Source organism: Verticillium nonalfalfae, assembly GCF_003724135.2.
Source record: "Verticillium nonalfalfae strain VnAa140/NRRL 66861 chromosome Unknown scaffold_110, whole genome shotgun sequence".
Classification (NCBI taxonomy): Eukaryota; Fungi; Ascomycota; class Sordariomycetes; order Glomerellales; family Plectosphaerellaceae; genus Verticillium; species Verticillium nonalfalfae.
This window is the reverse complement of record NW_021167335.1, coordinates 24,264-39,699: the sequence shown is the minus strand read 5'-3', so window position 1 is coordinate 39,699 and position 15,436 is coordinate 24,264. Positions and strand designations below refer to the sequence as shown.

Sequence of the window (15,436 nt, the reverse complement as noted above, 5' to 3'; positions counted from 1 at the left end):
CTTCTACATCGCCCTGATGCAGAATATGCCGTGAGAAGCATGCCCAAACTAGGATGCGGGGCAGAGGGATAATGCGAAACTCGACTGCGTGCCTGAGTCGGCATCAAGAGCTCTTCGAAGATTCGTTTCGCTTCCCACCGACGGCCAGGCCCTCAAAGATTTGAACGGCCTGGCCCTCGCCCACATGGCATTCCGGTAGCGGGGCGTTGCCCGGGCGCACCACGACAAGACTGTGCATTCCAGCTGCTCGTGCGGCGGAAACCTCATCCACGTTGTCGCTCAAGAAAAGCCATTCCTGGGGTTGAGTGTCGGGATATCTGGAGAGAATGCTCGTATAGCTGCTAGATTCCATCTTCATCCCGGCGTTGACCGTGTCGAACCAGTCCGAAATGATGGGAATCAAGCTGGGCGGTGAGGCATTGGTATGCCCAAAGAGAAGCTTCTGCGCAGGAACCGAACCGGACGAGTAGATTATGAGCTTGATGCCAGCATCGTGCCAAGCCCGCATGCTCGGAGAGACGTCTGGAAAGAGAGGGGCTTTAATCTCCCCTGATTCGTAGCCTGCTAGCCAGAGGTAGCCTTGCAAGGCCTTGAGGTATGAGACCTTGACATCACGCTTGACAAGGTCCGCAACGTGGGCCTCGAAAACTGGCCTTGAGGACGCTGCTGGCTCAGGGAACGCGTTGCGGTACGGAGCAAAGTCTGGACTATCCCACTTCTTGTCTAGAGTCGCAGGCAGGGCTTGAAGTGCGTAAGGAAACTGAGCAAAACCACGTCGTCAGCTGTGCCATGTCCGCTCACATGCTGCCTGGCCATGCCATCTAAGGCGGTGAGTTGGCTTAGCGGCCCAGGCGACGTAGACCAGATATCGACGAAGAACCTACCAGGACATCCTTGACGAAAGAAATCGGACAAACAGTCCCCTCTGACAGGAACACAAATCATCAGCCTCTCACATCACACTACCAAACCACGGGGCGAGGGGCCAGGGGAGCCAATGGAGGGAGTAATGTAAGATTGGGAGGTGAAAGGGTGCGGATGGGCGGAACCCACCAATGTCCAGCAAGACAACCTTCACGGCCGCCAAGTCGGCCGCGGACGTGCCGCTGGTATAGTTGTCAATTATGATTCCCATTCACCATGGATGAATGACGTACCAAGCAAAAGTCTCTTGATTGTCGTAGGTCACCGTATTATCTTCGCAGACGGTGGCCATCTAATCCCAATGTGTAAGTCACAGTCAACTTGGAGGGGAGGTACAATGTCCGCGACATCGGTCTGTTGCTTACAGAACATGGGTCCGATGCACAACAGATGCCAAATCTTCCAGATGTCTGAAAATTGACACCAGAAGAACACATCATGGCAGACGCTGCACATTTTCTGGTCAATCACTGAGCCACCAAGCAAGAGTTGTTCAGTATCCTACTTCCTGTGGGACCCATAGACCATCCTTGAAACTCGGTAGAAGCCTGTTGTACTGATGGCGGCGGGGTCGAAGATGGCACCGACACAGGTCTGTCTGTTGTAGCAGAGGCCGTGGCCTCTGGAAGGCTCTCAATACCTGCTGATACCGACATGTCGGCTATCAATGAAAACGCTCTCGGTCCCGTAGTCTGTATGGTCGTATTCGCAAGCGTCAGGTTGACCGAATCGCTGCTGTGTTGTATGTCGGCCGGAGGCTGCTTGTGAAGCGTGTCGGTGGACGCGAGAAAGGGGCGGGATCGCGAGCTCAAGAGGTCAGCTTGTTGCCGCCGCCCCGCGTGCGGGCTCTACACAGCCTTATGTTATGACCGTTCGCCATTTGCGCCAAGCAGGCCGAATCCTGCAGCAAGGGCTTGCAAGGGCTTGCTGGGACCACCAACAGCGCGGGCGAGATGGCTGTACAGTCTACTGCCAGGGTAATTGCTTATTGGGCTGATGGGGCAGCACAGCACAGCATTTGGCGTAACGTTTGCTGTCTGCCAGGCCGTACCAGCCCTGTAGCTCCACGGGAATCATCCAAAAATACCTTCTCGCGTGCGGCTGGTGGCAGTGCAGGCCAAGCAGCCGCTCCCGCGTCTGGGGCAACAACTGTGAAGGGCATAGCTCCCATCCTTCCAAGGCTTGGTGCGAATCAAACCCCTGGTCTAACGGGGCTAGGTCGAATCTCGACCAGTCCTGTCGGTCCTGAATGGTAAGGTGCGCCTCTGTGGCTGCTGCGGGCCGTCTGTTCTTATCCAGCTGGCGACAATTTACCTAGGCCAAGGGAGATTAGAGCTGATCTGATGGACGGTTTCGTGGTGCGCTTTTGCTTTCTGCGCAGAAAAGTCTGGCCTCCTTTCCTTGAGGTCTAGCTGCAAAGCTCACTCTCTCTAACCATGTCCTCTTGCAAAGGACAGGACAAGTTATTAGCGCTCTTTACATCGCCAGGAGAAAGTTGGCTCCAATTTTGCAAAGATGCTCTGATGTCAAGTCGATCATATAATATGCATCAACGGACAACACGGCCTACGACCAAGATTGCTCAGCGTTACAATCCAAACAAGGCGGCGACGCCCAACCTTGTGCAGGCGAGTAAGCTGGGAGTGGGGGCTGAATCGAGAGCTTCGACCATAGTTGCGGGCGAGATCTACATCCGCTGCAGCGAACCCAAACGATTCCCCCGCCTCGCGTGAGACGTAAGACGCACTGGCGACTCTGTCACCTTGGTAAGGCTCACGCCAGACATTGGGTCTTGAGCCAACGCGTACGAGAGTAAGCGCCGCATGTAGCGTGTACTCGCTCTCGTCTATATTATCATTGCAGCTTTGCTCGCAGTCAAGCCGCATGCTACAGTCGCTGTTGAGGGATTTCGCACATGCCTTGTGCGGAGATGGAATGGGAAAGCCTTGCCGTGTCTTGGCGTTTGGCGGCTCACCCGCTGGATGGATGGTGGGTTTCCATCACACGCCCATTTTGCATCTCCTCGCATTGAAGCTCGTAACAACAAGGCGATGCCTAACGTCTCTGATTCTAGTCAAGTACAGGACTTGCTCTCGTCATGTTGCATGCGATTCTCTTAGGCCAGTCGTGTCGCATTAGCCGCGCTCAGGGTGATCTTATAGTTTGCTGGGTGCATGGCAGAGATGTTACCGCGAGGAGCAGGCATAACAGGCGCGCCAAAGTCGTGAGATCGATGCCCCGTGTTGCTTCGTTTGTCGCTTGGCTGGGGTAACTGATTGCTGGTGTGATGTTCTCGGCGATGTGTAACTCCATGTCCTGAGTTGATCAACTGTCGCAGGGTGAGCGAGAGTGCGACCCTCGCGACTACCTGTCCACGCCTCGGCCATCCGAGGGCCCTGCCATCGACTGTCGGCTGCGAGGTTCGGAGGTCGGCGATACGAGTAGCTCGCGGGGTCAATAAGCCAAAGTTGGGGAAAATGGGACCATTATTACTCGGGGTATGGGGTGCGGGGAAGTAGGGAGTAGGTTGTAGGGAACAGACCGAGTACCCCGTGTGTTGGATCTGAGAATCTCGTGCGTTGGAGCATAGAAGCTTTGGTTTCTCGAGTTCCTGGACATCCGCGAACGAACGTCCCCAAACCTCTAGTGTCAGGGGGGTGGGACGGGGTCCGGAAGGTATCGGGCAGGGGACACGAGGCAAGTGGCACCAGTGCCTCCACTAGGGTCCTTAGTATGTCAGGTACGATATAGCAGGAGGGAGGAGCGGAGGCGGGGAATGGAGAATGGGGAAGAGGGAAGGAAGGAAGGAGGGGAGAAGAATAGCAGGGACGAAGGGTGGAAGGGAGGAAGGTATCGTGCCACCCATGTCGGGCAGGTGCGCAGGCGATCATACTTTCCACGGAGAGGCATGAATGACGCTTCCAGACACACCAGTTCAGACAAAGACGGCAATTCCTTGCTCCTTAGTGCTGCAACAAACGTGACCCAGACCCCCTGGATGCGTGATGCCAGCAAAATTGCCTGAGTTGCGTCAACTCGCTCGACAGGTTACGTCTTTCGGTCAACACCATACCCCGAACCAGAACCCAGGATACTCCTATCTCAAACGTATCCCGCCATCGACGGGAAGATCTATCAGCACGAAGAAGGCGCGTCGATCTGCCTTTCGAATCTCTTGGCCAGGCTTGGCTCAAGGAACTGCACAATGGCGTCAATGGCAATTGGCCACGCGGGCTCCCAAAACAGGAGCCAGTCGGCAAACCCGAGTCATGGCGGCGTTCGTCCCGACTAGGAGATTGAGTTTTGAAGCCCCCCCGGACGGTTTTCGCCTGTGTGTGTCGTTGGTGCCTTTCAGCTACCATGCCTTCTCCTCGGAACTGCAACATCTCGTCATGCCACCCGTCGGCTAATACCAATAATGACCGATGCCTTCGGTTTATTCCGTCCACTTACTAGGGAAACAAGCCCTTAGCAGCCACAGCCGCCGCCCGCCACGAGGGAAGCCTGCAGCGGCATGGTTCTCCCTTTCTTCCAAGCAGGTGGCCATGTCTTTGAGTGCTTCCGCAACAAGACGTTAGCCACGAGGCACACCAAATTATTGCTAACATCGAATCAATGCCACCTTTGAAAGCCGGTGTCCCTGCTTGGCAGCGTTGTCGGGCTTGGTCCGCTCGCAAATCGCTCAGTCCCGCAACGCAGGATCGACGCTGCATCCCATCAAGGCAACCCGACAGGAAAACGGGCTTCAAGAGAGTGTGTGACCACAAGAACAAGCAGGCCGCCTGGTCGTGATTGAGGCTCTAGCGGCACTTCGACGGTGGCCGCCCGGTACCCAGACCACACTTCCGATGCCGACCTAGCCGTCTGACACACACTACCCACACCTCTGGACCCCAAGTCCCTTTGAATGGCCAATCAAGAGTCCCTCCGAATGTGAGAGCGCCGTGTTCGTCGAGGCAATTTGGCGTCACGACTCGTGCCATTTCAGCCGCTACCGGAGTCGAGGGACGGTCGTCTGCCGTCTGATCCGTGAAAACCGGGGCTTGGCATGGGTCTCCGACAGCGCCTTTCCCGGCTTGGCATGGACGTCCACCCCCGGACAACAGCTTTCTTGTTCCATTCTCGCGCCCTCGTTGGACGGAACTTGGCCGACAAATCGTGCAACAATGGGTCGACCATTTAAGCATGTTTTTCTCGCGTTTCTGCGGAGCCAACGTAGCCACCCATCCCTCTCCATGGGGGTTGGGGGGCTTATTTGGGGGACTCTCTTGGGGGGCTCAACACAACAGGTCTGACCATCACACCCCTTCTCATTGGGCCCAGGCCTTCTAGACGCCGACCGACGACCGACGACCAATTCAACGTTGCCAGGGCCTCGGGCAAGCGAGATGGAATCCACGCGGTCCATTATCGTCGCCACCGGAACCCCCCCCCCCTTCCTTGCCCGTCGTCCCCTGCCCAGGCATGAGAGCGGCCGGAGGAATGACCGACTGCTGCACCACTTGGACCAGTCATGAGACGACTTGCTTCACCAAGGCTACTCCACACGCTGCGTGCGACTTGTGAGCGCGGCGGACTTCTCAGCGCAACCTCGTTGTACCATGTAGGTCACGAAGTGGGCGTGTTGCGCGCGAGTAAGTCTATGCAACCATTCCTCAGATCCGTCTCCATGGGGGAGGCTTCAGGTCCCCACGATGCCCTAGGGGGCATGAGGGGCAGAGGGGTAAGACAAGCGGGGTGGTAGCACCAGAGTAGATGTCCAGAAAGAAATAAAAAGGATGGAAGCCGCATCCCCCCAAGTTGGTTGGGGCAGAACAGCTTGGTCTCCCATCTGAGTGTCTAGCCTTCTCGACGCGCCTCGCCTCGCCTCTCCACTCTCATTGATACTCTTCCTCCGTTCATCCTCACAGACAGCCCAAGATGGCAGGCGGCGTCAAGAAGCCCGTGAACATCTTCAACTTGAAGAACCTGGGCGAGCCCGAGGGAGTCTTCAACTGGCGACTATGGTTTGCCGTCGTCTCCTTTGGCCTGCTCGGTGCGGCGCGTGGTGTTGACGAGGGTCTCATTTCCGGCGCTTTCAAGTCGAAGGACTTCCAGCGCTTCATCCACTACGAGAACTACGACCATGTCGAACAGACCAACATCAAGGCCAATGTTTCGGCCATGGTCCAGATTGGCTCCGTCGGCGGCGCTCTCATGTAAGTCGACGTCACACGCGCACGCCCGCGTCTGATCCTTGCAATGCCGAATCTAACTTTTTTAGTGCTTTCCTCATCTGCGACAAGATCGGCCGTATTTGGGCCACACGCCAGCTCTGTGTTGTCTGGGCTATCGGTATCATCATCTTCATGTGCAACAACGGCCACCTCGGCGCCGTCTACGCGGGCCGCTTCATCGCCGGTCTTGGCGTCGGCCAGACCCCTGTCGTCGGCCCCGTCTACCTCGCCGAAATCGCTCCCGCCTCAATCCGTGGTCTTTGCACTTGCATGTTCACCGGTTTCGTCTATCTCGGCATTGTCCTCGCATACTTTGCCAACTATGGCTGTCAGCTCCATCTCGGCGACAACACGCACAACCGTTGGCTCGTGCCCACTTCGCTCCACATTATGTTTGCTGGCATCATCTTCATCCTCACTTTCTTCCAGTACGAGTCCCCTCGCTTCCTCGTCAAGCAGGGCAAGGTCGAGGAGGCCACTGCTGTCATGTCTCACCTGCGCCACCTGCCTGAGGACCACGAATACATCGTGCGCGAGATCAGCGCCATTCAAATGTCCCATGAGGCCGAGCTCGAGGCTACCCGCGGTGCCAGCTTCTTCGGCAAGATCAAGGAGATGTTCCTTGTCCCCAGCAACCTCTACCGTGTCTATCTCACGAGCATGGTTCAGATTCTTTCGCAGTGGTCTGGTGCTGGTTCCATCACGCTCTACGCCCCCGACCTATTCGAGATCCTTGGTGTCACGGGCCAGAACGAATCGCTGCTCGTCACCGCCGTCTTCGGAATCGTCAAGTTCTGCGCCGCCATCATCTGCGCCCTGTTCCTTGTCGATGTCATCGGCCGCAAGCGCGCTCTCCTCATCGGCATCAGCCTGCAGGCTATTGCCATGATCTACGTCGCTGGGTTCCTCACGGGCATCCCCCAGCTCGGTGTTGTCGACGGCTTTGAGGTGCCGAAGAAGGACCTCGGTGCCAGCCGTGGCGCCATTGCCATGATTTACATCTCGGGCTTCGGCTGGGCTCTCGGCTGGAACTCCATGCAGTACCTCCTGACTGCCGAACTTTTCCCTCTGCGCATTCGTGCCCTTGCCACTTCGTGGGCCATGACCCTTCACTTCAGCAACCAGTACGGCAACTCGCGCGCCGTGCCCAACATGCTCCTGCCCGCGGGCCACGGTGGTATCAGCCCCAAGGGCACCTTCTGGTGCTTCGCCGCCGTTACCATCATTGGCGGCGTCTGGGTGTGGTTCTTCGTGCCCGAGACTGGCGGTCGCTCGCTTGAGAGCATGGACAGGCTGTTCGATCTGCCCTGGTACAGGATTGGTCTCTTTGGCAACAAGGATGCCGAGGAGCAGGATGCCATTTATGATGAGAAGGCCGAGGCTGCTGAACACAACATTGGCCAGTCTGAGCATGCTGAGAAGAGGGATGAGCGGAAGGAGATTGCCTAGGTGCACTGGTGTTGTAGTAGAGATTCCCTTATGACGCTTGATGACTAGACTAGGATTCGTTGTCAATCGAACCAACTGATTCAAATTCACGGCTATATCGTGCAGAACCTAGCGCATGTAAATGATTATGCGGCATGCACGCGCCCGCAGACCTAGACGGCTCACAGGAACGTCTGACGGGTTGTCCGGCCGGTGCGCACCGTGTTAGCAACAGCGTCCTCGGGGCCTTCGCTCGAACCCGTTCTGCGCTCTTCGATCCCACAAATCCGGTTCCATACCACAGGGCAAGTGCGAAAAAGGCTCCGTAACGCACCAGATCTACATTGAAAGCTCACCCACGCCCACACTACATACAGCCCACTGCTGCAAAGGTGGTTCCATGTGATGCGGTGGGCGAGAACCAGGTAGGTGATAGGTCAGCGCGGGCAGGGTAGGGGGTTTGGCGCGCAAGGCGTTCCCGCCGCACGAGAAGTAGTTGTGAGTAGTGAGTGTTTAGGTCTTGGGCAGATATCCTCGATGTCCTGTCGGCGACGATAGTCTTCGGGGTAACAAATTACTCTAGAGGATACTTCCTCCCGCGTGGCCAAATACCGTGGTCTGGCGTCGATGAATGTCCCCGTCAGTCGCCGGTTCAGCGTCGCGCGACTGACCAGGTAGATCTTGGCGGCGGACCGCGCGTTGCTTGGATGCTATATCGTCTTTGTTATAGAAACACGCGTTGCCACGAAGATGGTTGCGAGGCCGCGGCTGGGTTGGCTCATTTGCTTAGAAATACGTGAATAACAAGCTTTCGGCTCCGACGTCCGAGAGAATCTGATTCCTTGCCACGTGGACACATCACGACTGGCAGACCAACACATAGGCCTCCTCGCCGTCAAACAAGCAGATTATTCGATCGCGTCGTGACGATGGATCAACACGGCGACGATTCTCCCTTAGATGCCGATCCCCTGCTTGCAGACGACCCCGACGACGACTTCGACCCTTTCCCTGGCGGTGAAGTCGAGGGCCAGCACTTGATAGGCTTATCGTTCTCGCAGCGCCGCGCACAATGGACGAAGAGTTGGGCTCCTTGGCGACGCCTTGGTCCCAGGCATACCTTGGACGCTCTCCGACCCACGACTCCGTTCACCATTGTCGCGCTGCTCGCGTGTCTGAAGGCGACACTGTTTTCCAGCGGCATTCTCTTCCTGACGCCCTTGTTTCGCCTGGTAGAGGATGCCATCTGTCATGTGCACTACCAAAAGGACCTCTCCGAGCCGATTGAGGAAAAGGAGTGCAAGGTCGACGAGATACAATCGCAACTGGCGTACCTGCTCGGCACTGGCGCCGTGATAGGGGCACTTGTCACCCTCGTCGTCGCTTTCCCCTATGGTGTGCTCGCTGACAGGTGAGCTTGACCCTTTTTTTTTTTCTTTTTTTCTTTCTTTCAGTAGGATGGCTCGGGAATGCCTCGAAAACTGACAAACTCGCAGGCTCGGCCGCAAGCCCGCGTTTTTCCTTGCCTATCTCGGTATACTGCTCGGCTTTGGATGGGCGCCGTTCGTCCTCTCGGTATCGAAGCAGCCGAATCTGTGGACCCTGCTCCTGGGTCAGTTCTTCTTCCTCATCGGCGGTGGCGTGTCGGCGGCCGTGAACAGCATCTACGCCATGGCATCGGACGTGAGCACCGAGGAGAACCGGTCGACCCACTTCCTCTACCTCTCCATCGGCGGCGTCATCGCCGGCCTCGGCGTGCCGCTGGCGTCGGGCTTTCTACTGCAGACGTACGGACCGTGGGTGCCCATCAAGCTGGTGTTCTATCTGAGCCCCGTCGTCGTCACGGCGGCCAGCCTGCTGCCGGAGACGCTCCCCATCCAGCTGCCGGGCGGGCGCGGCGTCCCCTCGCCCAGGCGGCCCCTCGCGGCGGCGGTCCGACGGCACGTCTCCTCCCACCTCGCCGAGGTCGCCGGCATACGAGCGCTGCTGCGGAACCGCAGCCTGCTGTACTGCCTCGCGGCGCCGCTCATCTCGAACGCGAGCTCGACGTCGCACTCGACCACGTTCACGCAGTACATCAGCAAGCACTTCGGCTGGTCGCTGGCGCAGACGACGTACGTGCACTCGCCGCTCGCGCTCTGCCACCTGCTCGTGCTCGTGGCGCTGCCGCGGGTGTCGGCGCACCTCCTCACGCCGCGTGGCGGGCGGCTCGGGCTGACGAGCTTTACCAAGGACCTCCTGCTGACGCGGGTCTCGTACGGCGTGCTCGCGGGCTCGTCGGTGCTCCAGGCGCTGAGCCCGTCGGTGGCGCCGTTCCTGCTGACCTACGCGCTCGGCATGCTGGGGTCGGCGACGGCGCCGCTGACGCGGGCCATCACGACGGCGTTCGCCGAGAGGAAGGAGCACACGTCGCGGCTGTATGCGCTGTGCAGCATCGTCGACACGCTGGGGTCGTTCATCGGCGGGCCGGTGCTCGCGTGGAGCTTCTCGGTCGGCATGCGCTGGGGCGGCGTGCTGCGGGGGCTGCCGTGGATGTACCTCGCCGTGCTGTACGCGGGCGCGGGCGCGGCGTTCATGATGGTCGGTGAACCGCGGCACGCGAAGCTGCCACTGGAGACGGAGGGGGGCATGGGGTATGAATCTGCCGCCGAGGAGGAGGAGGAGGAGGAGGAAGAGGAGGGGCTTGGCGCGCGGTAGGCGGCCGCGTCATGTCTGGGGATGCAATTCCATTGTCTGTCTCTTATTCGTCTGCATGAGGAGCCGGGGACCCCTAGGCGTGAGGATACACACGGCTTCTCTGATCTCGCGGTTTCCGTCCAGGTGGAGGGAGTATTGCCTCCATTCTCGCTGTGTAGGTGAACGACGCCCTAAACGCAAAGATGCTAAAGTCAGTGACAGCTCCTTCCACGTAGAACAACATAGACGCGTCGTGCGGTGCAGCGCATCGGACAGTGGTATGAAGAAGCCCCTTCGATGGTTTAGGAAGCAAGAGTTCTGCAACATGATCGTGCAGAACTCCACCAAAAACAAGGTACCTAGCGATGAGCGTTCATGCCAGATGCCGGTCGGTGACGGTGGTCGCTTGAATCATGGTTCTCCGGGTTCGTAGAAGGGTCCGCGACATGGTAGAGTTCTGCGAACCCGAGGGTTTGTCCCTAAAGGTTTTGTCCCTCAAGGTGGGTGGTGTTGCTCTACACCTCCACTGGTGGCGCTAGTTAAGGACTGGCGAGCGATGGGGCATCATCGTCGCATTTCTGAATCCTCTCACCATTTTTGGGCTCGACTCGATCGCGCAAAAACATCGCAGGCACCACGAGCAACACCAACAACAGCACCAACACCACCAGCACCAACACCACCACCACCGCCAGCACCACCACCGCGCAACAGTCCATACAATCTCTGCACAGGGTCTATCGTGCGCGCCGTTGCGCTTCTTCCCGCTCCTGCCCCGCAACACCCACCACACAATGACGGTCGACAAGGGCATTCAGCAGAGCCCCCACAGCACAGGCATTCCAACAATTACTCTCACGACGCCCGAGGGCGCACAGCTGGCGTGCCCCGTCCTCCCCAGCAGCCGTGACAAGAAGACGCTCAATCGCCGCCCCTCGCTCTCCGCGTCCCAGCGACAGGGCCTCCTGTGCGTGCCGTCGCGGGGCACGACACGGCGCGACAGGATGAAGACCGACTTGTGCGACGAGTGCACGGCCCATCGGTGCCAGAAACACCAGCGTTGCGCCGCGTCGGGCCCCGACCTCGACGCCATCAAGACCATGACCGAGACGCGGACGAAGGACGAGGCCGAAGGCCGCAGGGTCGTCGCAGGCGCGGCGCGCGCCAGTTCGGGGCCGGCATGGTTGAGGATGGGGGCGCGAGTTGCGCCGCGGGGACTCGAGGGCAGAAGGATTCGCATCAATGGGCTGTGGTACTATGAGAATGTCGCGCGTGCCGCGTAGGGTCCATTCTGTGTTTCCGGGCTCGAGGTGGTGTGGGGGGGGGGACCGATACTGCATTGAGCGATATGGTCTTTATGCTTGTTTCTGCGATTCTGCGACTTGGAGGCATGATGCGACTCGGCACAACAGGGCACGACGATACGAAGAATGGTAACGTAGAACGATCCCTGTACAGCTGTACAGGAGAAAAGAGGACCAGGCAAGAAATAGGACAGTTCGACCCGCCAGCCGGACGGACGGCGGGAGGGAAACCCGCCAACGATGCCGCGACGACGTTTTGCTCCGTGCCAAGCACTCCCCCCTCAAGCTGCCCCCGGATCCCTGTCCTGGAGGGGGCTTGCGCCAATGCGACTCTATCGTCTGATGTACGTTCTCTGCAGGCGATCGGCAACCCTGAACGGTGCCCGCACGCCTTGGCGGGCTTCACAATGTGGGGGGAACAGAGGGGTATGTAGAGGGGCAGCGCGGGCGGACGTGACGAAAGGAGCGCGACATGGTGATGTCGTGGTGCTGACTGGTGGAAAATCTGGCTCAACTCCATGTACTCATCGACACACTGCCCTGGCGGGGGGTTTTTCTTTTGAGAGAGTTGTATGATCATGTGTGTGAGGGTATATAGATGGAAAGGGTTTGATCAATTCGCGTCCCCAGCAGGTCGAGTGGCTTTCCCGACCTGGCAACTGACCAGAACCGCTCGACGATTGGCGACGCGTAGAACTCGAACAGAGAACAGAGAGGACAAAAGAGACGACAAAAGAGACGACAAAAGAGACAGACTATACAATCCGATCGTACAGGCCCACGAAGCAGGACGAGTCAGCAGAACCATGTCCCTCGACGCGCACGCGCAGGCCCTCGCGGCGTCGCTGGCCAAGGCCAAGCTCGTGCCCGGCTCAGCCGACGGCCTCATCCCCGAGAACTTCCAGCCGGCGACCAAGCTCGACGTGGCCTTTGACGGCAAGGCGCTCGAGCTGGGCACCTTCTTCCGCGCCGGCCAGTGCAAGGTGCCGCCGAGCATCGCCTTCGCCGCCGAGGAGGGCGCCGCGGCGACGACGTCGTACCTGCTGCTGCTGACGGACCCCGACGCGCCGACGCCCGACAACCCGCAGTTCGCCTTCTGGAGGCACTGGGTCGTGCCGGGCCTGCAGCCGCTGAGCGACGGCGAGACGGTCGTGGCCGAGACGAAGCCGGCGCTGACCGAGTACCTGGGGCCGGGACCCAAGGATGAGTACGTTGCGCCTGGTGTGGCCCCGTCGTGTCGCTCCCCTTCTCCCTGCATGGCGAATGCTCTGCATGGCGGATGCTCTGCATGGCGGATGCTCTGCATGGCGGATGCTCTGCATGGAGAATGCTCTGCATGGCGAATGCTGACCTTGTCGTGACACACAGCTCGAAGCCGCACCGATACCTGTTCCTGCTGTTCCGCGAGCCCGAGGGTCTGCAGCTGACCAAGGAGGACGTCGGCGGGGAGGAGTTTGTGCAGCGGCGGTCGTTCAAGCCGGCCGAGTGGGCTGCGAAGCACGGACTGAAGCTGGCGGCCGTCAACTGGATGACGGTGGCCGGCGATGGCTGGAAGGAGGAGTGAGCATTTCGTTCGACGAGTGCAGAGCTAGACGGCACAATAGACGGTCATTCTGTTGCGACGACATGGGCATGGTTGCCAAAGGCTGACTGATGTGAGGATCATCTTCTCCTTTCGCTGAAGCATGTGCCGATGTTGGGACAATCCGTCCCTTCTAAGAGAGAGCCTTGAAAGCAGGGTTGTCGAAAGCAAAGTAGTCGACAGCGAGGTAATCGACAGCGAGGTAATCGACAGCGAGGTAATCGACAGCGAGGAAAGAGGTTCGATGTCAAACGAGAGTCGAGCTGCTGGCGATCGAGCAAGACGCAAGACGCGACCCCCAAATGGTCCGTGCACAAGCTCCAGCTCAACCTCGCCCCGACCTCGACGCGTCTGCTCTTGCCTCTGTCCATGTCTCTGTCCACTGCCTCTGTCCACTGCCTCTGTCCACTGCCAACTGGGCTTGCTTTCTTCATAGCATGAGACGTGCTGCCTTCACCATGCGTCGACAGTCTTCTCTTGCTGCGGCGAGAAAGATATCGGGTCAGGCTGAGGCCGACAGCTCCGAACCGGAGGTGAAGCCAACACCCATGCCAGTGCGATCATCAAAGGCCAAGACACGCTCTCGACCCCTAGAAGACGCGTCGCCCAGCACGACCAACAGCAAACCAGAGCAATCCGACGATGGAGAATCCGAGGAACCCAAGCCGAAGAGGCGAAAGACCGCCGTCCGGAAGAAGAGCAGCCACGCGCCATACACCAGCCTTTTCGCCCAAGGATCACCTTCACCCTCACCCTCACCAACGGCTGTACCCCCGCTGCGAAGCCACGCGCTCCGCTACCATCGCCCTCTCCTCCTCGACAGCGTCTCACACCGCCGAGACCTTCTGACATGGTTCGATTCCGTGAGCACCACCCGTCAAATGCCCTGGCGCAAGCCTTTTCTCCCCGCCCCCGTCGCCCGTGCCGACCTCGAACGTCGCGCCTATGAGGTCTGGATCAGCGAGATCATGCTGCAGCAGACCCGCGTCGCCGTCGTCATAGACTACTGGAACCGCTGGACCGCCAAATGGCCCACCATCCAGGACCTCGCTGCCGCCGAGCCCGACCACGTCCTCTCGGCCTGGCGCGGCCTGGGCTACTACAGCCGCGCCACCCGCATCCACGAGGCCGCCCGCCTTGTCGTCGCAGACGACAAGATGCAGGGCCTGCTGCCCCAAGACGTGGCCGAGCTCGAGAGCAAGGTCCCCGGCGTCGGACGCTACACCGCCGGCGCCATCTCGGCCATCGTCTTCGGCCACGCCGCGCCCATGGTCGATGGCAACGTGCTGCGCGTGCTGAGTCGACAGCTCGGCGTCTTTGGAAACGTCAAGACGGACAAGACCACCATCGACATGCTGTGGGCTGCCGCCGATGCCCTCGTCAAGGCGGTCGCCAGCGATGGCGACACCGGCGGCCGCAGCCGTGACGATCAGCCCCCTGTGAGCGATCGGCCGGGGCGGTGGGGACAGGCGCTGATGGAGCTGGGCAGCACCATTTGCACCCCCAAGCCGGACTGCGCGCAGTGTCCCATCACGGCGAGCTGTCGCGCGTATGCAGAAGGCCTGGCGCTCGCAGACCAGTCCAAGGCCGCTCGTGTGCCGGACATCGAAGACTCGTGTACATTGTGTGCGTCGTTTGCCGATTCAGAGGCCGAGCCTGCCGTGGCAGAGAAGCCGGTCAAGAAAGGGGCAAAGCAAGGGACTCTGTCTGCCTTCTTCAACTCGTCGTCCACAAAAGCCAAGAGCGCTCCGAACGTTGACTCGAAACCGACGCAACGCCAGATGGAGGCCATTGTTGAGCATGCCCGCAAGTTTCCTCTCAAAGTGGTCAAGAAGGCCGTGCGCGAGGAAGACACCCTCGTCTGCGCCATACGCCGAGCTGATGGTTGCTTCTTGCTGCATAAGCGGCCTGAAAAGGGGCTTCTGGCCGGGTTGTGGGAGCTGCCTTCGAAAATCCTTCCCGACGGGGCCCAGACTTCGAGCGCGCGTGTCAAGATGGCAAAAGCGCACGTCGCCAGCCTCCTGGGCAAGCAGGCGAGCCTCAAGCATGCAGGCGAACTGGGTACTGTGCCCTGGCTGTTCTCGCATCTGAAGCTGACGATGCATGTCCATCTTTTCGAGTTGGCTGGTCCTGAGTCGGCTTCCGGTGGTGAGCGTTGGGCGACAAGTGACGAGGTCGAAGCCGAGTCGATGGGGACAGGCATGCGCAAATGCTGGGCTCTCGTTCAAGACCACGACGTTTGAACTGTGCTTGACCTAGATGGCCGTTGAAAGTTTGAGTGCGTTGCACAGACCGGAGTGTCCACC

The 15,436-nt window shown here is 59.2% G+C and overlaps 6 protein-coding genes across 6 annotated transcripts; 5 read left to right on the top strand and 1 right to left on the bottom strand.

Annotated features, from left to right (window-relative positions):
• Nucleotides 1–103: 103 nt before the first annotated feature.
• Nucleotides 104–1,216, bottom strand: UTR4 (enolase-phosphatase E1; the record flags this gene model as incomplete). The annotated part of the gene is made up of 4 exons (XM_028634984.1): nucleotides 104–760; nucleotides 885–925; nucleotides 1,054–1,106; nucleotides 1,158–1,216. 4 exons carry the CDS (start codon nucleotides 1,214–1,216, stop codon nucleotides 104–106), a joined length of 810 nt encoding a protein of 269 aa, XP_028492432.1.
• A 4,628-nt stretch (nucleotides 1,217–5,844) lies between these two features.
• Nucleotides 5,845–7,589, top strand: D7B24_000731 (uncharacterized protein; the record flags this gene model as incomplete). Its single annotated transcript, XM_028634983.1, has 2 exons — nucleotides 5,845–6,122; nucleotides 6,188–7,589. The coding sequence occupies 2 exons, from the start codon at nucleotides 5,845–5,847 to the stop codon at nucleotides 7,587–7,589; spliced, it is 1,680 nt and encodes a 559-aa protein (XP_028492431.1).
• A 908-nt stretch (nucleotides 7,590–8,497) lies between these two features.
• On the top strand, nucleotides 8,498–10,265 carry D7B24_000730 (uncharacterized protein; the record flags this gene model as incomplete). The annotated part of the gene is made up of 2 exons (XM_028634982.1): nucleotides 8,498–8,979; nucleotides 9,065–10,265. The coding sequence occupies 2 exons, from the start codon at nucleotides 8,498–8,500 to the stop codon at nucleotides 10,263–10,265; spliced, it is 1,683 nt and encodes a 560-aa protein (XP_028492430.1).
• A 773-nt stretch (nucleotides 10,266–11,038) lies between these two features.
• D7B24_000729 (uncharacterized protein) lies at nucleotides 11,039–11,527 on the top strand (the record flags this gene model as incomplete). The annotated part of the gene is made up of 1 exon (XM_028634981.1): nucleotides 11,039–11,527. One exon carries the CDS (start codon nucleotides 11,039–11,041, stop codon nucleotides 11,525–11,527), a length of 489 nt encoding a protein of 162 aa, XP_028492429.1.
• An 827-nt stretch (nucleotides 11,528–12,354) lies between these two features.
• Nucleotides 12,355–13,112, top strand: D7B24_000728 (uncharacterized protein; the record flags this gene model as incomplete). Its single annotated transcript, XM_028634980.1, has 2 exons — nucleotides 12,355–12,755; nucleotides 12,917–13,112. 2 exons carry the CDS (start codon nucleotides 12,355–12,357, stop codon nucleotides 13,110–13,112), a joined length of 597 nt encoding a protein of 198 aa, XP_028492428.1.
• Nucleotides 13,113–13,588: 476 nt separating this feature from the next.
• On the top strand, nucleotides 13,589–15,373 carry D7B24_000727 (uncharacterized protein; the record flags this gene model as incomplete). Its single annotated transcript, XM_028634979.1, has 1 exon — nucleotides 13,589–15,373. One exon carries the CDS (start codon nucleotides 13,589–13,591, stop codon nucleotides 15,371–15,373), a length of 1,785 nt encoding a protein of 594 aa, XP_028492427.1.
• Nucleotides 15,374–15,436: the final 63 nt, after the last annotated feature.